The 26,941-nt window shown below is 39.6% G+C and overlaps 1 protein-coding gene across 1 annotated transcript in view; it reads right to left on the bottom strand.

Annotated features, from left to right (window-relative positions):
* LOC308512369 (centriole and centriolar satellite protein OFD1-like) overlaps positions 1-26,941 on the bottom strand; it is a gene marked incomplete at both ends in the record, with an annotated part of 61,117 nt that overhangs the window by 25,215 nt on the left and 8,961 nt on the right. The window contains 9 exon segments of the mRNA XM_081082138.1: positions 2,128-2,310; positions 3,209-3,303; positions 4,878-4,951; positions 6,955-7,019; positions 7,021-7,050; positions 10,551-10,649; positions 25,828-25,867; positions 25,869-25,990; positions 26,615-26,751. Of these exon segments, the coding sequence (XP_080938264.1) occupies positions 2,128-2,310; positions 3,209-3,303; positions 4,878-4,951; positions 6,955-7,019; positions 7,021-7,050; positions 10,551-10,649; positions 25,828-25,867; positions 25,869-25,990; positions 26,615-26,751 (845 nt within the window).

Raw genomic sequence — 26,941 nt, 5'->3', positions numbered from 1 at the left:
TTAATATCCGGGCCTTCAGCTTTGCAGAATGCTCAGTCTGAAAAGATTTAAAGAAGGGAAGAAATCAATGTAAAAGAAATCCCAGTTCACTTCAAAAGGAACAAGTCTTTTATAGGGCTTATTCTCTTTTCCATTTTGCCCATTCTGAGCAGCTTCATGCCTGTGGTCCACAGGTCCCTAGAAAACAATAGAGCACACAAACAAGTTTGCCACCTCCATTTGCACTCATCTCTAAGAACAGTTCTATAAGGTATGAGGCAGACACCAGAGTGTCAACAATTCTAAGTCACAGGGCAAGAATCAAGAGACATTACTAGAGGGCACAACCGAGACTGGGACAATTTCTGTTTATGAGTGCGCTTTCCTTGGGATTTTATTACTGTTATAAATATAGTTATATCATCACCCAAGAATTTCTCAGGTGAGAAGGTTACCTTAGAATAGTGGGGGGATAATTTTTGATGTTAAAACCAATCTGATTTACACTGGTGTGACACACACCAAGCTTACATGTGTACACAGTGGATCAGACTAACACCCGACCAAATAAAGATCAGTACTCACTTCACTTTGCAGCTGTCTCTGCAGAGCCTCCTTGTGAGTTTCAAACTTCTTATGCCCTAACACGAAAGCAGCTCCTGCTTCCTTCAACTGTTTCTGCAAATTTACCAGTTCAGGAGGTGGTTGAGCTATAACGAAGAAGGTAAAAAAGCCTAGTGATTATCAACAGTAAGTTTTCCCATCTCACTTAGCAAAAGCAGCTAAAGATATTTTAAATTGTTCTTTCTTTTCTTTGTACACATGTAGTTAATACCATATTAATTCTATGGAATGGACTAAGAGCACAAATTTCAGAAGAGTTGAATGCATGCAGAGGCAAAGTTCACTACTCTTTTCTAATGCAAATGAAAGAAATTCTTTCAAATCCTTTAACTAACCTGAAAGCCCACCTCTTTCCTCTATCACACACAGGAGGCATAAAAGGAGTTCTCCATCAAAACCTGTTAAGTACCCCTAGGTCTAATCTGATCTGTGCACCAGTCAGCAACACTCAGGGTTCAAGCAGACATCAGATGGAGTTCCACCATTTCAGTCACTGAAGAACCACTAAAGGGTGATTCATGTAGGTTAGCCACTAAGGGTGGTATAGTTCTCTGGGCTAGTAATGGGGCCATGCTGTTAACTCCGTGGGCCCAAAGTAGGAGTGGGGAAACTTTCTTCTGCCAAGGGCCATTGGGATATTTATTTTTAGTTAGTTATTTATTTTTAAATATATTTTATTGATTTTTTACAGAGGGGAAGGGAGAGAGATAGAGAGCCAGAAACATCGATGAGAGAGAAACATAGATCAGCTGCCTCCTGCACATCCCCCATTGGGGATGTGCCCGCAACCCAGGCACATGCCCTTGACCGGAATCGAACCTGGGACCCTTCAGTCTGCAGGCCGACGCTCCATCCACTGAGCCAAACCGGTTTTGACATGGATATTTATAACATCATTTGCAGGTCATACAAAATTATCAACTTAATTAGCCTCCTATATTTGGTCAAACATTTAATTAACTCACCCCTAATGCCTTGGCAGGGCCAGATCAAAAGATTTTATGGGTCTTCTATAGCCTGTGGGCAGGACAGTCTCCACACTTGGCCTAAACCATCAGGGAGGGAAGAATTCCCAGAATTGGGAGAGAAAGATCTGGCACAGGCACAGAGCAATGGTGAGAGGTCATCCTGTAAGCACTGGATCTTGCCTTGCTGAGAGGCACAGGGCCAGCCCACAGCCAATATATACAGTGGGGGTGAGGATGCAATGGTGGAGAGGGAATAATAACCTCAACCTCACTCTCATTCCTCCTTCTCAATGGCCAAATCTGAGCAGCAGAAAGTGAGGGGAGATTTGTACAACCCAGAAGGCAGATTTGTAGTTTAAAGATACTTCTTAGTGACACTAATAATATACTATAGTAATAGCAAGCAAAAAAGGAAGTAACTTCAAATTGAGAATCTTAATTTTACAAAAATTTTCCTGATTGAAGCCTTCCTTACAGATACAAAGCATAGTGTCATAATATTAAGCTAATATGAATTACAAAGACATGCAAATCAGGAAAAAGACATACGGTTAAAAAGATGCAAGTTTTCATTTCTGCTCTCTTCCAGTTGTTGTTTAAGTAATTTATTTTGAGCCTGAAGCTCTAATTTCTCTTCTTTTAGAAGCGAATAGCCACTCATCTCTTTCATCTCTTCATTCAGCAGGTGGTTTTGCTTGGTTATTGCCAAGAACTGGGCCTTGAGAGATTCGAGTTCAAGCTGGAATTGAAAAAAAACTTGCATTTGAACAGTTACTGCAGTACTTCTTATGCAAAAACTGGCAGGCTGCTATAAACTGGGTGTCATAGTAAGTAAGGTCACTGGACAGAGGACTCATTCTCTGCAGTAAGAAGAACCTGATTCCAACATGGAAGCTCATCTTTGCCCTAGAAGGGGCGGGGGAAGTTCATCCAACCTTATACTTATGCAGAACCCTGGCCTACAAAGCAAGTGCTTCAGATTAAGTTTGTTGCCCATTTTCCAGATACAACTAAGGTCCCAATAGCAATCACAGACTGCAGCAATGTTTATAAAAATGAAAAGCTGAGCTATCACAAACATGCTGTGGTGCTTTCCTTTTTTTATACATTTCATGTTTACATACAAAAGTCTACAATGTTCTCAAATAAATAGATCATTACAGCTGCAAAAATACATTTTATGTGCAGGATATATCCAGGTACATCAAGTTCCAGCTCTGTCCTTCAGAGAGCACACGTGATGAACAGCAAGAAAATAAATGGCATGTAAAAACACATCTCATTCTGTTTTATCCTGTAAGATCCCAATGTAATGACAGGAATGTTCACCTTCTGCTGATGGGAAGGAAGGAGAGGCTAAGGCAGAAACTAAAAGCACTGGCCACCTGCTATGGGCTAGGCACATAGGTCAGCTCACCACGGAACCTCAACCACCCCAATGTTTAAGGAACTTGTTCGAGGCAACAAGCAGGAAGGACTAAAAGGAAGAACTACTAAATTAACTTAAGTTGGGCCTTCTTAGTCATAAAATAAACAGTCTAAACACATCAAGCTAAATAATGTATGGCTGAAGCTAAAATTTCATCTACTGCCTTGAAGTTTTATCGACTTCAAAAAACAATAGGCTTAGCAATTACCTCAAGTTCTTTCACACGAGTTGCAGAATGATTGCATTCTTCTTCCTGTTTTGAATTGGTAGCCATGGACTGCTCTTGCAAAAGAATAGGTTTTTCTGAAAGAGAAAGCCAACCAATTTAAGATGTTTTTCTAGTGAATAAAAACTCATTTAAGAATTTATGTACAATGTCAGACCTAATGACGATTATTTCATCATCTAAAATAGCAGGTGTCATAGTCAAAAATCAGTAGGGAAAGTAAGAAATAAGTCCTATTACCCAACAGGTGATGGGAAGTCTTAATGGTCACATATATTGTGAACTTTCTTCCACTACACATACCAACCAGTTGCACCAGCTGCTCAGAGCCCTCATACCCAAAGATCTGAATTTCCTTAAATACAAAGATTTGTCTTATGATTTTAGTGTCTATTTCATCATTTTCACTTCATTCAATATGAGTCTTTGCAGATATATCATTAAAAAAAATTAGCTGACTACATGATGGTACTAATTCCTAAGAAGTATTAGTCTAGTTTTCACAAGATAGTCACAGAGGAGCAGCCACACACTGGGTGACCTTATGGGTCTTTATCAAGTACCCAGCTCTGGTTCCTTTGAAATTTCTACTTAAGTTCACTTCTTTTCATAGACAAGTTTCTACAAATATACTGAGACATAAAATATCAAGAGATTGAAAAATTATTCAACTTTCCTACTCCTGGGTTAGTTATAAAACAGTTTAGGAAGTTATATGTCAGGTAAAAATATCATGAGGCATAAACATATGTTACAAGTAAAAGAAATAAGGAAACAGGTCACAGGGAATGGAGAAGTTAAAATTTTCCATAAGTAAAAAATGAAGTCTCTCATGCTTAAAACCACAATGAGATATCACCTCCCACCTGTTAGAACAGCTATCATCAATAAATGGATAAATAACAAGTGCTGGCCAAGATGTGGAAAAAAGAGAACCCTCATACACTGTTGGTGGGAATGCAGATTGGTGCAGCCACTATGGAAAAACAGTGTGAAGTCACTCTCCCCACCCCCACCCCCCAAAAAATAATAAAAATAAGTGCGGCCATATGTTCTAATAATTCTACTTCTCAGTATATGTAAAAAACAACAACATGCCAATTTGAAAATACATACATGTGCACCCACATGTTCACTGCACCATTACTAGTAACAGACAAGATTTGGAAGCAACCTAGACTACCATCAATAAATGAATGTGTGGATACAGAAGATGTGATATATTACTCAGCCACTGAAATGAATAAAATCTTGCCACCTGTGACAACATGGATGAATCTAAAGGATATTATGATGAAATAAGTTACAGAGAAAAACAAATACCTTATGATTTAACTTACATGTGGAATCTTAAGAAATAAAAATAAAACAAAACAGACAGGCCCATAAATATAGATAACAAGCAAGTGGTGGTCAAAGGGGAGGGAGGAAAGTAGATGGGGGAAGAAAAACCTCCTGAATACCCTACCTCTCTCAGGTTAAGGTCATTTTTGATACGTAAAATTAAAAGAACAAAATAATGATTAATTTTGTAGTAAGAGTAAAATGTAAGCTACACACACACATATAAATTTAGAACAGGCCCAATTTAGGAAGCTAATAACCTATACCAGAAATTTACAAATGCAGCTTTCTTCTCCACAAGAATCACCTTTATTCTTCCTGTCCTCTTCACCCAGTCTGTTAGATCTATCGATGTAGTCATCCTTTAGCTCAAGTTGATACCTGAGAATTAGAATGACCAAAATGATTTTCTTGTCACTTTCCTGAACAGATTCCTATCAATGTATGGGTTTCTGTGGCACCCGGGCACCTAAGGGCATGAACATGGCCATGCATAACTTCAAGGACTATCAGTACCAAAGCCCAGAGATGCAAATTCTGAATATAAAACCTGCTACAATCCTTTAATTTGGTCCCCAAAACTCGTTATTGTGAGGTTATTGAGAACAATTATTCCATGGTGGTCTGGATTGGCACACAAAAGTAAATTAAGTTCAATTTACACTGGTACAACTGACTCTAAATCCCAAGAACAAGAAGTCAGTCACATCCACCTGCCTTGCCTTGCACCCCATCCCCACCCCAAAGAACTTTTGCCCTCAAGGGCTGGGCATAGGGTTCGGGGCCAACTTCGACCACCCTCATATCTGGGTTAGCAATACCAAAAGCACACTTTCAAGTTTTACTTATCTCCACCAACTGCCACTAGCAGACGTTTCAGTTGAGAGAGATGGTGAGTATCCTGTGAATTCCCACCCTTGCTCAAGTCATAGAGGATACCCAAACCAGACAACATCAAACAGTACATGATCTGCGAAGCAGTGGGAAAATTAACATACACATTTACTCATTCATTTATTCCTAAGGGTTTAACAACTACAGACATGTCAGCACTTGCTATTACACTCGAGAAGCTGACATACTATATGTATGTCATCATTTCAAAATCTATACATGGAAAGGTACTATATTTTAATTAGAATTCTTTTAAAGAATAAGCTCAGTACTATGTAATGTAAGTACTATGTAATGTAATCTCATGACAAATTACGGGCAAGGCAGTAAAAAGAGACCACTTATTAAGACATACCAAAAGTTAGTTGAGTCATCTCTTCACCATAAATTCATTTACTCAATGAATATTATATGAACACCTGTGTGCTAGACACTACACTGAGCACTGTAGAGAAAAGTTACCATATGGGCTTGATGTCTGCACTGAGTAGTTAATCACTGCAACACATTAAAACTCAGATTATAGGGAAGTCATAGTAACCATAGTTATCATATTTTCCTTTTCCTGTATAATTTTTTTGCTCCATTGTTAATTTCCATTTATTTCTTTTGATTCTGGCTTTGCAGAATCTTGAAGGAATACAGGGCACATGTTACCTGATAAGCACTAAAACCACTAGGCAGAATAATTTATAAATTGATAGATACCTCCAGAGTAGTGGCAAGTATGAGGCGGGAGAGGAAAAGAGAACTAAAAGGGATTATAATTCCAGCCCTGGTCAGCCTGATTCAGATGGTTGAAGCACTGTCCAGTGCATTGGAAGGTCATGGGATCAATTCCTGATCAGGGCACATACAGGAGGCAACAGATCAATATTTCTCTCTCATGCTGATTTTTATCTGTCTCTCTCCTTTCCTCCCTAAAATTATTATTTTTTTTTAAAAAAAGTGAATTTTTAAAAAGTTGATCAACCTGTGGGTCGCGACCCCTTTGGTGGTTGAACGACCCTTTCACAGGGGTCGCCTAAGACCATCCTGCATAACAGCTATTTACATTACGATTCATAACAGTAGCAACATTACAGTTATGCAGTAGCAACGAACATAATTTTATGGTTGGGTCACAACATGAGAACCCGTATTTAAAAGGTCAGAAGGTTGAGAACAACTGCCTTAGATCAACCACTTTTATAGTTTATCTACAATGTGAGCTGAGCAACTCACAATGTGCCATAAAATGAAAGCAAATCACAGACCCTCAATACATGTTAGAAAAGCTATGAGTAAGAAAGAGCAGAGGATGCTATTCCCTATACTGTAACTCTGTAAAATTATCTTAAATATTCATGGGAAAGGCTTGACTGTCAATAAAAAACACGTATTTTTTTAAACACTATCACCATAAAATGTTAAGTCTTATCTACTTCACTAGTATTGCTGTGTTTCCATCAACTTATTCCAAATCTATTACTTGTTTAAGAACACCAAACAATTTCTTTAGAATTTCATTCTTGAGCTTTTGGTCACAGGTCTCCTCCATGCTCTTTATATTCAGGATCCTGTCTCCTAAGTGCATCAGCCACACTTTTATGATTTTCTTCTGTAGCCTCTGATATTAGCAAAAATATAAAAAGCAAAAAAAAATAAAACTGTAATTGCTGAAGTAAAGACTTCAGGAGAAAAAAATAACATAATTTTAGCTCCACAAGCTAAAACTGTTATGTGACTGTCACTGCTGGGAAGTAACTGGAAAGAGCTGGAGTTCTCCATCTATTTTATGAACTGACCAAGTTATGTGGGATCTGAAGTAGCAGATGGAGCAGCATGGTGCACCAGGCTGCAGGGAGTGTGCAAGTTTCAAGACCAAAGTGCTTTTCATAGAAGATGATGAACACTTAAAAAATGATTGCAGGTAATAAATGGCCATAATAAATTCAGAGAAAAGCTACATACCAAACTTAAGTTAGTGTACTTTTGCTTTAGTACTTATTTCTTCAGTAAGATTATTTCTGTGAGGTTTAACTGATCAGCCCATAGGTATGAAAGACAAAAGATTTGTTTCTGATATTTAATAATCTAGTGATTGAATACTGAAGAGTGCTGAACAATAGAAAAAGATAGATAGGTCAATCAGAACTTCCAAATACTGAAGAATGGAATGGTCTTCCCTTGGATCGAGCCAGGTAAGTGCTAGGGAATGCTGACCATTCCAAGCAAAGGATAAAAGCTCTATGTGTTAGCACCCTCTGCTGACTAACATGTAAAGCAAAGGAGCAGTAAACAATACTTATTAGCTTACTAGATGCCTGGTGCACAAATTCATGAATGGCAGGGGTCCCTCCACCTGGCTGATCACGGTGGTCTCACACAGTCCTGATCTTCTCACCCAGTCCCAATTGGGGCTGGGGTGGGATCACAGGAGGGCTCCAGGGCAAGTCTGGTCCTGTCTTGCCTGGTCCTGATGGGCCCCACCCCAGCAGCAAGCAACTTACTGGTTGGAACATCTGCCCCCGGGTGGTCAGTGCAAGTCGTAGCGACCAGTCAGTTGACCACTCGGTCAGACACTTAGCATATCATGCCTTTATATATATAGGTTGTAACTCACAGCACAGAATGTTCAGCATGAACTTTCCCCTGCCCCTGGTCTTGGAGACCGCATGTTCTTCTAAGGCTCTGCTCACCAAATTCAGCTGCCACATGAAGTAAATTGCATTGTGTGCGTGGAAACCCTTTGTAGGCTCCATTGCTGTGTCTTTACTTCGTTGCAGTTCCAATTACTCCAACATAAAGACAGACACCCTCATTATCAGGTAACACCATCATGGTAAGACCCCTGCTCAGCCTACTGCAGTGGTTTTTAAACAGGCCATGGGTCGCCCCAGATGGTTTGGTAGAGTAGGTACAGCCGCAGCCTGCGAACTAAAGGGTCCTAGGTTTGGTTCCGGTCAAAGACACATTCCTGGATTGCGGGCTTAATCCCCAGTATGGAGCACATGCAGGAGGCGATGGATTCTCTCTCATCATTGATGTTTCTCTCTCTCTCTCTCACTCTGCCTTCCTCTCTGAAATCAATAAAAATAGGAAGTAGGCCATTAATCAAATGTTGCTGCTCTCCATCCAGTCCCCTCAAACCCTCTTTTGTCTTTGACCCTCCCCACACACACACTCTGCTGCGGTCTGTAAAATGGGGTCAGGATTTCTACTTCAACCAAGGGCAAAGCTTCCACATGGACCTCCTTTCCCGACTGTCTTTGCCCCCAGTCCTGTGTGGTTTCTCCCTCCTTCCCCTCCATCTAACTTGGTGGGCCCTGCTCTGCCCCCTCCTCATGTGACCTCCTGTCCGCAGCCTCGAACTTTCTCCTCTGGGGGCAGAGCTCTCCAAAGGCTGTGTGGGAATGGAGTGGGCTGTGCAGAGTGGGGTGGGGCAGACAAGGCAGTACAGGGTGTGCAGTGGTGGAGAGCTCTGTGGGCCAAGTCCAACCTTTGGAGAAGAGCTGGGGTGACAGGTCACCGGGAGGAGGAGGGAGGGATGTAGACCTTGTCCCGTGGGAGAGGCACTGGGTTCCTGGGCTGTCCCCACACAGCAGCTTTTCTATGCCCCTGCACAGCTATCATCCTCCACCTCTTGCTGCCTCCGCCTCAAGTTTTGGACTCAGTTTCTTTGACTCAGCCCCACCCCCCTCTCAGCTGCGTTCCAGGAGCCTGAGGCTGCACGTTGGCTTTGGGCAGCTATGCCTGGCCTGCCCCCTATAATGGTGTTACCCACTCTCCTGGAGTAGTTAGTGAAACTTAAATAAATATAAGCAGCTCTGAAGATTATAAATTGAGCACTGAGAAGGCCACAGGCTGCGGAGGGCTGCATAGTCCAGGCTCTCAGCATAGAAGCCTCCCCAGCCACCTGGTCCCTGCTGGCTCCCGCCCCCACCTGCCTCTGCCCAGGGCTCAAGACAAACCCCAGGAACTTCCTGACAGCTCTCACCTCACATCTCACTTTCCAGTCCAGCCCACCAGTGCCCACAGCAAGCTAACCTACTGGTCCGAGCGTCTGCCCCCTGGTGGTCAGTGCATGTCATAGTGACTGATCGACTGATCCAGTGGTCAAACTCACAGTGGAACTCCAGTAGAGGGAATAATTTGCATATTAGGCTGTTATTATGTAAGATATCAGCGATTTTCAACCTTATTTATCTCTGACACACATAAACTACTAAAATTCTGCAGCATGCCAAAAATATATTTGCCCATTTATAAAAAACACAACAGGTATATTTTTGAATCGTTCACAATGAACCGCTATTTTGTGTTGACTGTTGTCTTTTTTTTTTTTATTTGAAAATCTAAGGAAAAAGAGGTTAATGCCCTTGACTACAGTCAGGTATGTCATGTTTTATATATTCTTGCAGCACACCAGTTGAAAATCGATGGCTTATTTGTCACTTTCCTTTTCTGTCATGATCAATTTACCACTTCAGTACTGCTTAGAACAGAGTAATGTAGCAGAGATGAAAAATAAAATGAATTAAAGCCTATATAAATGATCTAACCACATAAATGAAGACCAGGGCAAATCCACTAAGGAAGTAAGAGTCAACTAACAGTAGAACCTAATGGAAATGAAACCTGTTTCATAAACTAGACTGGTGAGCTTGCCATTAATGGCAGGTACAATGTGAAGAATGAAATAGTGGTGAGCACTTAGTACACACACATCCATCACCCAGTACAAATCAAGTCAGAGCCACTGCATTGAGTTACTACATGCACATGGAACCGTTAGATCTCAATGACTAAACATAAGTGTGTGACTGAACATAATTTGTTAACAGTTGTTAGCTTCTTCAAAGTACTGGTCTGGTTTTACTGTAGCCTGATGATGGTGTCTCACTGCTTTTCATCCCAATAACTAATATTTCAAAAGCAAAATCCTAGTCTTTGTTTCTCTCAACTTATGCCTTTTAAAACTAGCCGAATGTACCTTTACAAGCAAGAACTCTACTTGGCAATTAGCATTAGAATAATTAGTAGTATTTGTTTTAAACTCACAGTCTCTGAATAGTCAAAATGAAAACATTACTTACAAATCAAAAGCTTCAATTCTTTGCTTCAGTTCTGCTTCTCTGCCTCTTAGGAAATCGGTATCTTTCAGTAGAAGCTGTATTTGAGCATAAAGTTCTTTTGTTTCCATCTGTAGAGGAAAGCATTAATTGTAGCAAGCAAGCTGAGGAAAATAAGACAGGTTTGAACTAATGGACTGCTTCCTACATTCCAGAGAACAAAGTACAGACATTTAGAGGAACAATTTCACTTTTAAAACATTCCATCTCAAGGTATGCATTTTGCCTATTCTAGTTACACAAGAACTTACCTCCTAGTCCAGGGGTGGGCAAACTTTTGGACGCGAGGGCCACAATGGGTTCTTAAACTGGTCCGGAGGGCCGGAACAAAAGCATGGATGGAGTGTGTGTGTGAACTAATATAAATTCAAAGTAAACATTATTACATAAAAGCGTACGGTCTTTTTTTCTTTTAGTTTTATTCATTTCAAACGGGCCGGATCCGGCCCGCGGGCCGTAGTTTGCCCATGGCTTCCCTAGCCCAATGACTGTTACGCTATATTACCCTAATATCCCTTGTGCAGAATATCCTGACACTTCCTTAACATTTTTGTAAGTTCTCCAGAAAAAAAAACACAAAAAACAAAATGGGGGAACTTAACAAAGTAGAATCCCCATGGTTCAATAGTCGTCTGAAAGTTTCAATTCATGGGCGGTTCTGACTCAGAATGAACAAGCTGGAATGAAACTGTGAAAAATAGATCACACTTACATTTGTGTGTTCACTGAGCAAGGATTTACTGAATATCATGTCAAAAAGCACAGTGAGCTGGATATGAAAAGATGAACAGCTACAGTCCCCATCTTTTAAAAAATTCACAATTTACTGAGGGAGAGAGAAATAATACTACAATGTGATAATTTCACAACCAGAGTCCAGTCTCCACGGCAGGAATGATGCCTAAATGAGTCTATCAATGGGATTCAGGGAAGGCGTCACCAGGAAGCATCATTGAAGCTAAAGTTTGAAGGACAGGACAGTTTTATCAGGGAGAGAAGGGGGTGAACAGTCGGGTGGCAGAGTAAAAGTATGGTGCCTTTTATGAGGATGCCAAGCTTCTCCAGTGCCTTCAGAGAATCTGACTGAATGGAGACAGGCTGTCAACTGGTTGATCTGATCTAGTCAGTCACTCATTTTAAGGTTCAAAGTGTTAGTCTGAACACAACCCATCATCTCAAAGACCAGTGCTTCCATTTATTTTTATAGCTAAAATTAACCCAATTCCCAGAAATGCCAGAAAAAATTGGAGAGGGGGTGTGGTCACCATTAATAACTGGGTTTTACTGAGAAGCTCCAAGAAAGGTTGACACTGGGAGGAAGCCTTTTAACTTCAACCATCTCCTGGTATCAGTAGTCCTGGCTGAGGAAACCATGACCCCAACCTAGTTAGGTCTGACAACCCTTGGGAAAGGAACTGTTTTTCCAAAAGAAACAATCCAATCTCTTTTGCTGGCATGCACTCCCCACCATTCCTCAACCTCTTCATGTCCTGTCCAGTCATTTTCTGGGTGACAAGATCAAATGGCCACTGGATGACACTTATAAGCCCCAGACCCTTCTACTGCAGGGACCTTTGCCTTTGCTCAGATGGAAGCACATTGCATTTGGTTTCCAACTTCACCTAGAACCCCAACCTGCAACTCTGTCCTGTTGGTCCACCCTTATTCTTCCATCTGTCTGTATCCCCAGACTTACTCCTTGATGTCTGAGACTGCCACGTAGCTCTCCCTTCTCTCCTGGATTATTAGTCATCCACACTCTGCTCTGGTTCCGCTCACCATCATGCTGAACCCCAAAGTCTTCAACTAAACAGGCTGCCTTTCTCAAATGAAATAAATTCAGCTCTATAAAGCTACACTCCTCAACTACGACCATTTTTCTGCCCTCATTGACCTTCCAAATCCTCCCAAGAGCTGCAACAGAACAATCACCTACAACAAGCATGTCAAACGCATGGCCCACAGGCCGCACGTGGCCCACAATGAATATTTTTGTGGCTCAGCGAATATAACAGTATGTAGCGTTTTAATAAAAATTTCGTAACCTGATTTTTACAATAACCTGTTTTACATAATTATTAATTACTAACTACATTTGCTAATGACTGATTATAATTGTGTTGCATTCATTTCCCTTATGTGCCTTATGCGCAGGCGTGCCATTTCTCTCCATTAATACTAGCAGACAATATTTTAGCACCCGATGGCCAAATCATTAGTCTTGTACTGACTTGTTTGGTATGTGCAACAGGAAATACTTTGCTTTTGGAGAATGAGAAAAGTAGGTTTATTTGCATTGTGCTTATTAATCTGTCCAGTTATTCAGTGTCTGGGAAGTTAATGTTCAATGCAAAATACTGATTTTTATTAAAACGTTCTATTATTTTTTGTTAACGATTACTCATTTATTTCAGCCCTTTGTATTCAACATGTCTTTATCGAAATAAACCTTTCTATGAAAATTGAAGCTTTTGTTTTGCAGCCCACATAAACTTGGTTCGTTTTAGTGTTTGAAATTCTTGACCTACATGCACTTGGTCTGGTCTACTTCAATTCCAGGTTGCCCACTTCAGCAGTACCCTCAAAACAGCTCGAGAATCCTGTCAGCTTCAGAGAGCTGCTCTGCTCCTTCTGCAACCCCCCGTCACCCACTGGCCATTCCTTACCTCTGGTCCTCTCCTCAAAGGTCACTTATCACTTAATTCTCACATCTGCTGCAATTTTAGTGAGGTTGTCTCATGCCCCTGACTCGGACATTCACTTCCACTCTTCCTTCCAGTAATCTCGAAAAAAGAAGTCTTAGTATCCTTTTCAAAGCTGATTCTTCCAGGTGTATTCTTGACCGCAGTCCCTACTAGTCCTCTAGGCCAGTGATGGCGAACCTATGACACGCGTACCATTTTGGGTGACACGCATCGACAGAGACAAAAAATTGCGTATTCATATATTTGTCTCTCGCAATGGCCAGAGCTGGGCATCACTCGAGTAATATTATTACTCATGTTACTCATGATCAATTACACAATTCTAAAACCAGATGTAAGCATGTACATCAGTGTTGCGTAGCAAAGATACATTGTGAAAACATCCAAGATACACTGTTCCAATATTGGCATTAATATAAAAAGGTTAAGAATTGCACTATAAAGAGATTAATCTTTACTCAAGACACTTTATTTTTACTCGAGTGACAAAACGCCCAATTCTGGAAACGGCCTCATTATTGTCAACATGTGCCTCGGGTAAGCTTCCTGTGCGTTTGGGTGCATTCGGCAAACGGACACACTTGATCGCCATGTTCATTAGGGGACAGGAGTGGGAGGGTTAGAAGAAAAAGATATAAGGGGAGAAAAATGGCGGAGGTATAAACGGACGTATCCTGTGCCTTGTCCTGGAGCAGATAAGGGTGAGCAGCTGAAACGGGTAACATACAGCCCGAATAGGCAGAGGATATTCAGCTGAGAGACAGTCTGCAGCTGGGAAAGACAGAGAACTCCCAGAAAAAAAAGGATGGTTGGAAACTGCGGCTGAAACATCTCCCTGTGTGCCGGCTCAGCAGCGGAGACTGTGCCATCTTGAGTGGCTGTTACAGACAACCAGAGATCAGCTACTAACCTGGAAACAAGGGATCTCAAGCAGCGTGACTGCGTGAACTCAGACGAGCACTGCTTCTTCTCACAGAAAGGTTAGACTTCCCCTAAAGGTGCGGTTTGCAATTCAGGTTGGAGAGAGAACCGCGAGGGGCGAAATCTGCGCCCCACAGAGTCCGTGGCCCTTGGGACCAGCGTGACCCTCAAGTGGCGAAGGGGCCCCACAGAGCAGCTGGCAGAAGGGAACGATAAAAATAAGCACATAGCTAGACTGGATGCAAAAAAGCAGCCTCGGATTCTCCCAGTCTGCCGGGTGCTTGGTGCCAGGGGCGAGTGGGTGTGTGGAGACTGTGCGCAGACCTGGAAGGTGGAGGCTTGCAAATTCACACAACTTCTCAGGCTCTTGTTGTTACAGTTCCCCTTAGATCCGTGTGTTTGATTATTAAACCCAGTGGATGGGATTCCCCAGGTGGGGTCATTCACAGAGCCTGTAGGGGAAAGACATTTTGGGGAGCCTGGGAAACAGAGCGGGGAGTAATGATTAAAGAACCAGCTCTGGGCAGTGGACTTTCCCAAACCAGTTTCAAGTAACATAGAGAAAATAAACCCTAACTACTGGATAGAGAGGACTTATAGCCTCGGAGGTCAATCCAGACACACTGCCACCCAGAGGCAGAGCCACGAACTGTCTCTTCTGTAAATACAAATAAAGGCAGTCTGGTAAACAAATACAACCTGCCTTAAAATCAGGACTGTGGTTTACAGCACAGAGGAACAGTGTATCGCAGGGAAATTCAACACTCTCCTAAATGCCTGGCAGGACTAAGGCGTGACAAAAAGAAGAGTAGAAGATCTGAAGCACCTTCACTACTGTACATTTTTAACTTTTTTTCTTTTTAATTCTTTTTTCACCATTTCATAAAGAACCTATTATTATTTTTTTTTCATCACCTGATTTTACCTTTGTAATTACATTTTTTAACCAGTATTATTGCTATCATTTTACCATTTTTTCAAGTGTCATTTTATTTTTTTTTTCATTATTTTATTTTGGAATTAGTGTTCTACACTCTATTTTCATCGTTCCTTTAGCATCATTTCTCTCTATCTCACCTTTACCCTTAAGCCATAACTCTTCCTCACTTTTCCCCTTTTGTTGTCCTGTTTCTCTTACCCTATTCCTGCTTTAGATTTTCCCTATTCATTCTTTTTACCCACTGTCTAAATTTCACCCTACTGATATACCTAATTTCCAATCCCTTGCTCTAAATCCATATACACCTCTCTCTTATCGTTCTTCACTATCCAATTTTTTTTCTCTGTCGTTTTGCTAGTGTTTGCTTGATTTTGAGTATATTTTTTTTTTTTTTATGCTTGTTTGGGAGATTGTTTTGTTTTACATTTTTATTTTTCTGTTTTGCTTTTTCTTTCTCTGGTTATTTTTGTGCTTCTGTTTTCCCTTGCCTCTCTTGATATTAGTGGTTGATTGTAGTTTGCATTAATCTCCAGGGATCTGCTGCTGGAATTCATTGGGATTATTTGTGGTTCTATTAGAGTTTTCTCCCAATACAAATAGCCTCTTCCCCACCTCTAATTCATTCTCTCACTTTTTTTTCTTCTTTCTTCTCTCCCTTTTCCCAATCTCATTTCGGCATTCCTTTTTGTTTTTTTCTTTTTCTCTTTAATCTTTTTCTCTTTTTTCTTCTTTATCCCCTAATTCTCTTCACTCAGTGGTCACCTTTATTTGGGGTTATTAATATCGTAAATACATTTGTTTTCAGTGCCTTGTATGTTGTGCCTTTTTGTGTTGTATTTTGTGCCTTTAAATCAACGCATCAGAAAGAGAACTACATAACCAAACACCTGGAGAAGAGAGATCATGGTGAAAAATGAACCAACCCACATATGAAAGAAAAACAGGCATCATCAGAAAAGGAAGTAAACGAAATGGAGGCAATGGAGGAAAGCAACCTGTCAAAGAAAGAATTCAGAGAAATGGCCATAAGGTGGATGAAAAGAATGGAAGACAAATTCACCAATATGTGTAGGAACCAAGAGGAAATGAAGAAAAACCAAGAAGAAATGAAAAATGACATCACTGCTATAAAGAACTCAATAGAAAGCATCAACAGTAGACTAGAAGACGCAGAGGACCACATCAGTGAGCTAGAAGACAAGGTAGGAAAAAATACCAAAACAGAACAGCTTCTAGAAAAAATAATTAAAAAGCATGAGGAGAGCCTAAGAGAACTCTGGGACAACACTAAACGAAACAACATCCGAATAACATGGGTCCCAGAAGGAGAGAAAACTGAGCAAGGAATAGAAAACCTGTTTGAAAAAATAATAAGGGAAAATTTCCCTGAGATAGGGAAGGAAAAAACTCACACAAATCCAAGAAGCTCACAGAGTCCCAAACATAATGAACCCAAAAAGACCGACACCAAGGCACATAATAATTAAATTGGCAAACACCGACAAAGCAAGAATATTAAAAGCAGCCAGAGAGAGACAGAAAGTTACCTACAAAGGATCCTCCATCAGACTAGAGACCGATTTCTCAACAGAAACACATCAGGCAAGAAAGGAATGGAATGAAATATACAAAGTCATGCAAAAGAAGGGTCTGAATCCAAGAATACTGTACCCAGCGAGGCTATCAATCAAAATTGAGGGTCAAATCAGGAGCTTCACAGACAAAAACGGTCTACGGGAGTTTATTACAACCGAACCAGCAATGCAAGAAATGCTAAAGGGTCTGCTGAAAAAAGAAAAAATAGGAAACAAAGAAGGAATGCAGCGGTAAAGATAAAAAATGGTGACTAACAAGTTTCTATAAATAATAACTTTAAATGTAAATGGATTAAATGCCCCAGTAAAAATGCATAGGGTAAATGAGTGGATAAGAAAACATGACCCATATATCTGCTGTCTACAGGAAACCCACCTCAGAAAAAAAGACGCCCACAGACTGATGGTGAAGTAATGGAAAAAGGTTTTTTAGGCCAATGGAAGTGAAAAAAAAGCCGGGGTAGCAATACTTATATCTAACAAATTAGATCTCAAAGTGAAGGACATAAAAAGAGATAAAGAAGGCCACTTCATAATATTAAACGGAGGAGTCCAACAAGAAGAAATAACTCTGGTAAATACATATGCATCCAATATAGGAACACCCAAATACGTAAGAAAACTTCTGGAGGAGATCAAGGGAGAGATTGACAGCAATACAATCATAGTAGGGGACCTTAACACCCCATTATCACCATTGGACAAATCCTCTAAACAAAAACTCAGCAAAGAAACATCAATCCTAAATGACTCACTAGATCAGATGGAATTAATTGACATCTTCAAAACATTTCACCCAAAGCCACAGAATATACATTCTTCTCAAGTGCTCATTAGTCATTTGCAAAGATAGACCATATATTGGGTAACAGGCAAAGTCTCCTCAAATTCAAGAAGATTGAAATAATATCCAGCATCTTCTCAGACCACAAAGGCATAAAACTGGAAATCAACTACAACAAAAACAATCCAAGAAAATCAAACACATGGAGACTAAATAGCATGCTATTAAGCAACGACTGGGTTACCAGAGAGATCAAAGAAGAAATAAAAAACATCATGGCAACAAACAAAAATGAAAACACAACAATCCAAAACCTATGGGACACAGTGAAAGCACTCTTGAGAGGGAAGTTCACAGCTCTACAAGCCTACTGCAAGAAACAAGAAACAATGAGAATAAATGACCTAACTCTACAACGCAAAGAGTTAGAAAGAGAGCAACAAAAAAAGCCCACTCTAAGCAGAAGGAAGGAAATAACAAAGATCAGAGCGGAGATAAACAACACAGAGACCAAAAAAACAATACAAAAGATCAACAAAACCAAGATCTGGTTCTTTGAAAGGATAAACAAGATTGATACACCTCTAGCCAGGCTCACCAAGAAACAAAGAGAGAGGACCCAAGTAAACAAAATCAGGAATGAAATAGGAGAAATAACAACAGACCCCATAGAAATACAAAGGATTGTTAGAAAATACTATGAACTCTACTCCAACACACTAGACAACCTGGAGGAAATGGACATATTCCTAGAAAAATACAACATTCCAAAACTTAATCAGGAAGAATCTAAAAATTTCAATAGGCCAATAACTATGGAGGAAATCGAAGCAGTAATCAAAAAGCTTCCAGCAAACAAAAGCCCGGGGACAGACGGCTTCACAGGGGAGTTTTACCAAGCATTCAAGGAAGACCTAAAACCTATCCTCCTCAGACTATGTCAAAAGATCCAAGAGGAAGGAACACTTCCCATCTCATTCTATGAAGCCAGCATCACCCTAACACCAAAACCAGATAAAGACAACACAATGAAAGAGAATTATAGGCCAATATCCCTCATGAACATAGATGCCAAGATCCTCAACAAAATCCTAGCAAATCGGATCCAGCAGTACATCAAAAAGATCATACACCATGACTAAGTAGGATTTATCCCAGGGATGCAAGGATGGTACAATATCCGCAAATCAATAAATGTGATACATCACATAAACAAATTGAGAGAAAAAAAACGTATAATCATATCAATTGATGCGGAAAAAGCATTTGACTAAATCCAACACTCTTTCTTGATAAAAACTCTCAGCAAGATAGGAATTGAGGGATCATACCTCAACATAATAAAAGCCATATATGACAAACCAATAGCCAACATCATAATCAATGGGCAAGAACTAAAATCATTCCCCTTAAAATCAGGAACAAGACAGGGATGCCCCCTCTCACCACTCCAGTTCAATACAGTACTGGAAGTACTAGCCATTGCGATCAGACAAGATGAAATAAGAGGCATCCAGATTGGAAAAGAAGAAGTAAAACTGTCCTTATTTGCAGATGACATGATACTGTACATACAGAACCCAAAAGACTCCATCAAAAAATTATTAGACTTAATAAATGAATTCAGCAATGTAGCAGGATACAAAATTAATGCTAAGAAATCCATGGCATTTCTTTACACCAAAAGTGAACTTACTGAGAGTGAAACTACAAAAGCAATCCCATTTACCATTGAACCAAAAAAATTAAAATTCCTAGGAATAAACTTAACTAAGGAGGTAAAAGACTTATATGCAAAAAAACTACAGGACACTGAAAACAGAGGTAGAGGAAGACAGAAACAGATGGAAGAACATACCGTGTTCATGGATTGGTAGAATCAACATCATCAAAATGTCCATACTACCCAAAGAAATCTATATATTCAATGCAATCCCCATTAAATTACCAATGGCATATTTCACAAATCTAGAACGAACGTTCCAAAAATTCATCTGGAATAAAAAAAAAAAAAAAAAGATCCCGAATAGCTGCAGCAATCCCGATAAAGAAGAACAAAGTAGCCAAAACCGGTATGGCTCAGTGGACAGAGCGTCGGCCTGCGGACTGAAAGGTCCCAGGTTCGATTCCGGTCAAGGGCATGTACCTGGGTTGCGGGCATATCCCCAGTAGGAGATGTGCAGGAGGCAGCTGATCGATGTTTCTCTCTAATGGATGTTTCTAACTCTCTATCTCTCTCCCTTACTCTCTGTAAAAAAATCAATAAAATATATTTTTTTAAAAAAGGAGAACAAAGTAGGTGGGATCTCAATACCAGATATCAAACTGCATTACAAAGCCACTGTTCTTTTTTTTTTTTAAATATATTTTATTGATTTTTTACAGAGAGGAAGGGAGAGAGATAGAGAGTTAGAAACATCGATGAGAGAGAAACATCGATCAGCTGCCTCCTGCACATTTCCCACTGGGGATGTGCCCGCAACCCAGGTACATGCCCTTGACCGGAATCGAACCTGGGACCCTTCAGTCCGCAGGCCGCCGCTCTATCCACTGAGCCAAACCGGTTTCGGCTAAAGCCTCTGTTCTTAAAACAGCTTGGTACTGGCACAAGAACAGACATATAGGTCAATGGAATAGAATAGAGACCCCAGAAATCGACACAAACCACTATGCCCAATTAATATTCGACAAAGGAGGCAAGAGCATACAATGGAGTCAAGACAGTCTCTTCAATAAATGCTGTTGGGAAAATTAGACAGATACATGCAAAAAGATGAAACTAGACCACCAACTCACACCATACACAAAATTAAACTCAAAATGGATAAAAACTTCAATGTAAGATGGGAAACCATAAAAATACTAGAGGAATCCACAGGCAGCGAAATTGCAAACATATGCCCAAGGAATTTCCTCTCTGATAATGCTCCTAGGGCAATGGAAACTAAAGAGGAAATAAACAAATGGGACTACATCAAAATAAAAAGCTTTTTCACAGCAACGGAAACCATCAACAAAACAACAAGAAGACCCACTGTATGGGAGAACATATTTGCCAATGATACCACCGACAGGGGTTTAATTTCCAACATTTACAGGGGTCTCATGAAACTTAACAAAAGGAAGATAAACAATCCAATAAAAAAATGGGCAACGGACCTAGATAGACACTTTTCGAAAGAGGACATACAGAAGGCCGAAAGACATATGAAAACATGCTCAAAGTCACTAATTATAGGAGAGATACAAATCAAAACGACAACGCGTTATCATCTCACACCTGTCAGAATGGCTATCATCAAAAAATCAACAAACAAGTGTTGGAGAGGATGTGGAGAAAAAGGAACCCTTCTGCACTGCTGGTGGGAATACAGACTGGTGCAGCCACTGTGGAGAACAGTATGTAGCCACCTCAAAACACTAAAAATGGAACTCCCATTTGACCCAGTGATCCCACTAGTAGGAATATATCCCAAGAAACCAGAAACACCAATCAGAAAGGATATATGCACCCCTATGTTCATAGCAGCACAATTCACCATAGCTAAGATTTGGAAACAGCCTAAGAGCCCATCAGCAGATGAGTGGATTAGAAAACTGTGGTACATATACACAATGGAAAACTATGCTGCGGTAAAAAAGAAGGAACTCTTGCCTTTTGCAACAGCATGGGTGGAACTGGAGAGCATTATGCTAAGTGAAATAAGTCAGTCAGAGAAAGATAAATACCACATGATCTCACTCATTTGTGGATTATAGAGAACAACATAGACTGATGAAAAGGGACAGATCCAAAGACTGAGAAACAGCAATCAGGCTATCAATCCCCAGAAGGAAAGTAGGGGAGGGCGGGGGTAAGGTGAAGAGATCAACCGAAGGACTTGTATACATGTATATAAGCCAAACCAATGGACATGGACAACAGGGGGATGGGAGCACGAGTGTGCAGGGAGGTTGGGGAGGTTGGGGGTTAATGGGGGGGAAGAGGACACATTTGTAATACCTTAACTAATAAAAAAAAGAAAAAGAAAAGAAAAAGATATACAGTGCAACAGTGCTCGACGAGACATTCTGCGTGTCAGATAATTGATTACAGCACCATATATTTGTTGGTTATACATACTATTTTTGAATTGTTTTGCACCAGGAGTCAGTGCAACAACACTGCAAAAAGTTAACAGGTAAGAAAACTATCAACCTTTTGTAAAAAATGCCGTCATTTATATTCATTTTTGCAGCCTTGTGATGGAGAATCAAAAAAATAAAAAAGCAAGATTGAATGATAAGGGAAGTGGAAGTAGCAGTAGCCGACCCTTTCAAGACATATGCACCGAGATGTACGGGATTGTCAACAGAAACAACAATTCATTGTGCATACTGTTTAATGAAACAGTAGTAAGCAGAACGTGGAATGTAAAGAGACATTTTGAAACTAATCATTGTCAGTTCTTGAAAAAAAGTATTGATGAGAGGAAGGAATGCATTTCTAGGCAGCTACACCTCTATAAAAGTCAATCAAATTCCATCATTAAATTTGTAAGATGCTCTACAAATTTAATATCAGCAAGTTACTATATTGCTCTCTCCATAGCTCAGCATGGAAAAAGCCCTCAGTGACGGAGAATTTAGTAAGGAAACATTTCTAAGAGGTGCACCAGCTCTATTTCACGATATGAAAAAAAAGATGATGTTATTAAAAGAATTTCTAAGTTACCACTCAGTAGAAATACTATCAAAGGCAGAATAGCTCTCATAGCCAGTTAGCCTGGAGGCCAAATCACCCCCAGTATTGCCGACAACAATCAAGGCGTAACTACAACAAGACTGCACACAAAGACCACTAGGGGATGCACCAAGAAAAGATAAAAAAATGCGGAGACAAAGAAATAGGACGCAAATGTCAGAAATGGAAGATATAGAGCTCAAAACCACACTTTTAAGGTCTCTCAAGAACTGTCTAGAAGCTGCCGATAAACTTAGTAAGGCCCTCGGAAAGACTGGTGAGACCGCCGATAAATGTAGTGAGATCCTCAAGAAATCTAATGAAACCCTCGATGTTGTGATAAAGAACCAACTAGAAATTAAGCATACACTGACTGAAATAAAGAATACTATACAGACACCCAACAGCAGACCAGAGGAGCGCAAGAATCAAGTCAAAGATTCGAAATGCGAAGAAGCAAAGAACACCCAACTGGAAAAGCAAAAAGAAAAAAGAATCCGAAAATACGAAGATAGTGTAAGGAGCCTCTGGGACAGCTTCAAGCGTACCAACATCAGAATTATAGGGGTGCCAGAAGATGAGAGAGCGCAAGATATTGAAAACCTATTTGAAGAAATAATGACAGAAAACTTCCCCCACCTGGAGAAAGAAATAGTCTTACAGGTCCAGGAAGCGCAGAGAACCCCAAACAAAAGGAATCCAAAGGGGACCACACCAACACACATCATAATTTAAAATCCCAAGAGCAAAAGACAAAGAGAGAATCTTAAAAGCAGCAAGAGAAAGAAACTCAGTTACCTACAAGGGAATACCCATACGACTGTCAGCTCATTTCTCAACAGAAACTTTGCAGGCCAGAAGGGAGTGGCAAGAAATACTCAAAGTGATGAATACCAAGAACCTACAACCAAGATTACTTTATCCAGCAAAGCTATCATTCAGAACTGAAGGTCAGATAAAGAGCTTCACAGATAAGGAAAAGCTAAAGGAGTTCATCACCACCAAATCAGGATTATATGAAATGCTGAAAGGTATCCTTTAAGAAGAGGAAGAAGAAGAAAAAGGTAAAGATACAAATTATGAACAACAAACATGCATCTATCAACAAGTGAATCTAAGAATCAAGTGAATAAATAATCTGGTGATCATAATAGAATCAGGGACATAGAAAAAAAATCATACACCTATGGGTGAGGACAGTAGGGGGTGGGGGTAAGGGCAGAGGGTGGGGTGGGAACTGGGTGGCAGGGAGCTATGGGGGGAAAATAGAGGAACAACTGTAATAATCTGAACAATAAAGATTTAATTTAAAAAAAAGGTAGAATAACAGATCTTGACAAAAACGTACAAAGTCAATTAAAAAAAAGACTTAAATAGATGTAAATATTTTTTGATTTCTCTTGATGAAACTACTGATGTCACATCATATGCTCGGTTAGCCATTATTGCTAGATATTCTGATGGTCTCACTATGAGAGAAGAGTTGATAAAGTTAGAATAAGAGCCAATGAGTACATCAGGAAACCAAATATGTAAAGTTGTTATAAAAACATTCAGTGTCCTAAACATTGATATCTCTAAAATTGTGTCAGTCACGACAGACGGGGCACCAAAGATGGTGGGAAAAAAGTGGGATTCCTGAAATTGTTTATGGAAGCTATTAGACATCCACTTGCACCTTTTCATTGCATTATCCATCAGGAGGTGTTGTGTGCCAAATCGGGATTCTCTGAATTGAATGATTTAATGTCAGCTGTAACAAAAATTGTGAATTTTATAGCTTCTCGACCCCTTCACAAGCGAGAATTTTCTGTACTTTTACAGGAAGTTGATTCAACCTACAGTGGACTACTGATGTTCAATCGTGTGAGATGGCTAAGTCGAGGAAAACTACTTGAGCGATTTGTGGAGTGCTTTCAAGAAATTATGGTATTTATTGAGAATAAGGATCTGGCAAACTTTCCTCAGATCAATGATCATAAGTGGGTCAGCAATTTGATGTTTTTTACAGATCTCTCTGTTCATATGAATGAACTGAACTTAAAATTACAAGGTTTTGGCAAAAATATTGACGTTATGTTTGGATACATCAAATCTTTTGAAAGTAAACTTAAAATTTTCAAGCGAGATATTGAAACTAAAACTCGTATTTTCCTCAGATGAAAAAGTATTTCGAGAAGGCTACTACAAGTGTAATGGAGTCTATACTTATGTACCAGAATATAGTAAACACTTTCTTTGAACAGTTCAGTGAAAGATTCAACCAATTTAGAAGCCTAGAACAGACCATTAAAATAATTAAGTATCTGGATGTAGTTTACAGTACTTTGGAATTGAATAATTTCCAATGGATGCAAATTGATGATTTAGAGATGCAACTTGCAGATTTTCAAGGTAGCATTTGGACTCGTGTTTGTCGACTTAAGGTCGAAACTTGAAAATCTGGAATGAATTCGTTTGAAACATGAAGAGTGCAACTATGAAGAAGAAATTTTGAGTGCTTGGAACAGAGTTCCTGACACTTTTAGCAATATAAAAAATCTAGCGATGGCTTTGCTAACAATTTTTTCATCAACATATTTTTGTGAGACTTTGTTCTCAGCATTAAATAATATTAAAATGAACAAAAGGAACCGGCTAACATGATGTTAGTGGGGCTTGCTTGGCTTTGAAGTGCACCAAGTATGAACCTGCAATCGAAGAAATAGCAGACAAACTTCAGCACCAAAAAAGTCACTAATTTCTAGTTTTCGTACCATTTGATTATCATTGTTTTATTTTTAATTTTTTTTTTATTTATTTATTTATTTTAATTTATTTATTTTAATTTATTGCTTAAAGTATTACAAAGGGTATTACATATGTGTCCACTTTATTCCCCCGCCCTAGACAGTCCCCTAGCCTCCCCTATCCCCCAATGTCTTATGTCCACTGGTTATGCTTATATGCATGCATACAAGTCCTTTAGTTGATCTCTTACCCCCCTACCTCCTGCCCCCCAACCCTCCCCGGCCTTCCCGCTGCAGTTTGACAATCTGTTTGAGGCAGGCCTGCCTCTGTATCTATTATTGTTCAAAAGTTTATAATGGTCTCTATTATCCATGAATGAGTGAGATCATGTGGTATTTTTCCTTCATTGACTGGCTTATTTCACTTAGCATAATGCTCTCCAGTTCCATCCATGACGTTGCAAATGGTAATGATTATCATTGTTTTTATTATTATTTTTTCTTAAATGTACATTGTTTTTCTGTTTTTGTTCATTTTATACATATTTTTTGGTTGATTTTTCTTTGTTAAATGGCATTTAAATATATAAAATAAATATCAAAAATATAAATCTTTTTTTATTATGGTTGCAAATATCAAAAAAAATATATGAATATTTCTATATGTGACATGGCACCAGAGTTAAGTTAGGGTTTTTCAAAATTTTTGACACGCCAAGCTCAAAACGTTCACCATCACTGCTCTAGGTCCTCAACTGTTCCAGCAAATGTCTCATCTCACCCCTGGACTTTTAGCAAATCTACAAGCAGCTGCAGGAAGGAGCCATCCAGTAAATGATTTTAAAATATTGCCTTCTGGTGCTTTTGAATTCTCTCAAGGAACATCTTTTCCCAAGAAGGTTTCCGATCTTGCTTGACAAGCTCTCCAACAACATTCCCAAACCACTAACTCCTCAGACTTTCCTTTCTTTTCCATTTTAATTTGTACTACTTCAGTATTTTTAAAATGCTTCAACTGCAAATTGACTACAAATCATTGTAAATAATAATACTAAACAATTAGTAACAAATTCTCCATGTTTAAGTTCAATATTCTTTAATTATACAGGGTATCCCCCCCAAAATGTATACACACTCTAACAGCCGATAGCTCAATTGTGAAATGTTGTTTAATATACACTGCCTTTATAATTATTCAAGGTGTGTTTATATATTTTTGGGACACCCTATATTTATAGTTTAATTCATCTTTGGTCTCATTAACTGTTCCTGTAAAACTCATTCAAAAGGCAAAAAGAAACAACAGCAAGTGGAAAGAAAAATAATAACATGCACAAGAGTATATATCATATTAACTATATAATGAAAGCCATATATGCAAATTGTCCCCTTCACCGGGAGTTCAAGCAGGGGCGGGGCTGGCCAACCACCTGCAGCCCGTCCCCTGAGACCAGCCCCACCTGGCAGCAGGTGGCCAGGGAAAGGGAGGCCCCACCAGCAGGTAGCTACTAGGGAACCTACACATGCACTGGGCCTCTAGTTTATTAAAGATTCTAGATATTTTCCTATATACCTAAGATTAAGAATGAAAAGATAAGCAAAAATACCACTTTTGTTAACAGCAACAAGATAAACTTACCCTTTCATGCATTTCTGCCTGAAGCTGCTGTTCTAGTTCTCTCTTATATTCATTTAACTTTATTTCTAAAGTTCCTAATGTTGGATGCTGAGGGTAAGCACCTGAAAACTGATCATCAATATGTTGAAGCTTCTCAGCTATTAAAAAAACACAAACAGGGCAGAGGACTCAGGGTAGGTGAGCAAGAAGTCTGTTCAAAAGCAAAGAGTACAGGGATACGGACAGGGGGCATCTGCAATTTACTCTGAAACAATTCAAAAAATTGAGATAGATTACTGGATGAACAGAAAGTGATCAAGCAAACATAATACAAACTTACTGGTGAAC

This window comes from Myotis nattereri, assembly GCF_964212035.1.
Source record: "Myotis nattereri genome assembly, chromosome: Y".
NCBI lineage: Eukaryota > Metazoa > Chordata > Mammalia > Chiroptera > Vespertilionidae > Myotis > Myotis nattereri.
Note: the sequence above shows the minus strand (reverse complement) of the source record. Positions and strands in the feature narration are given on the sequence as shown.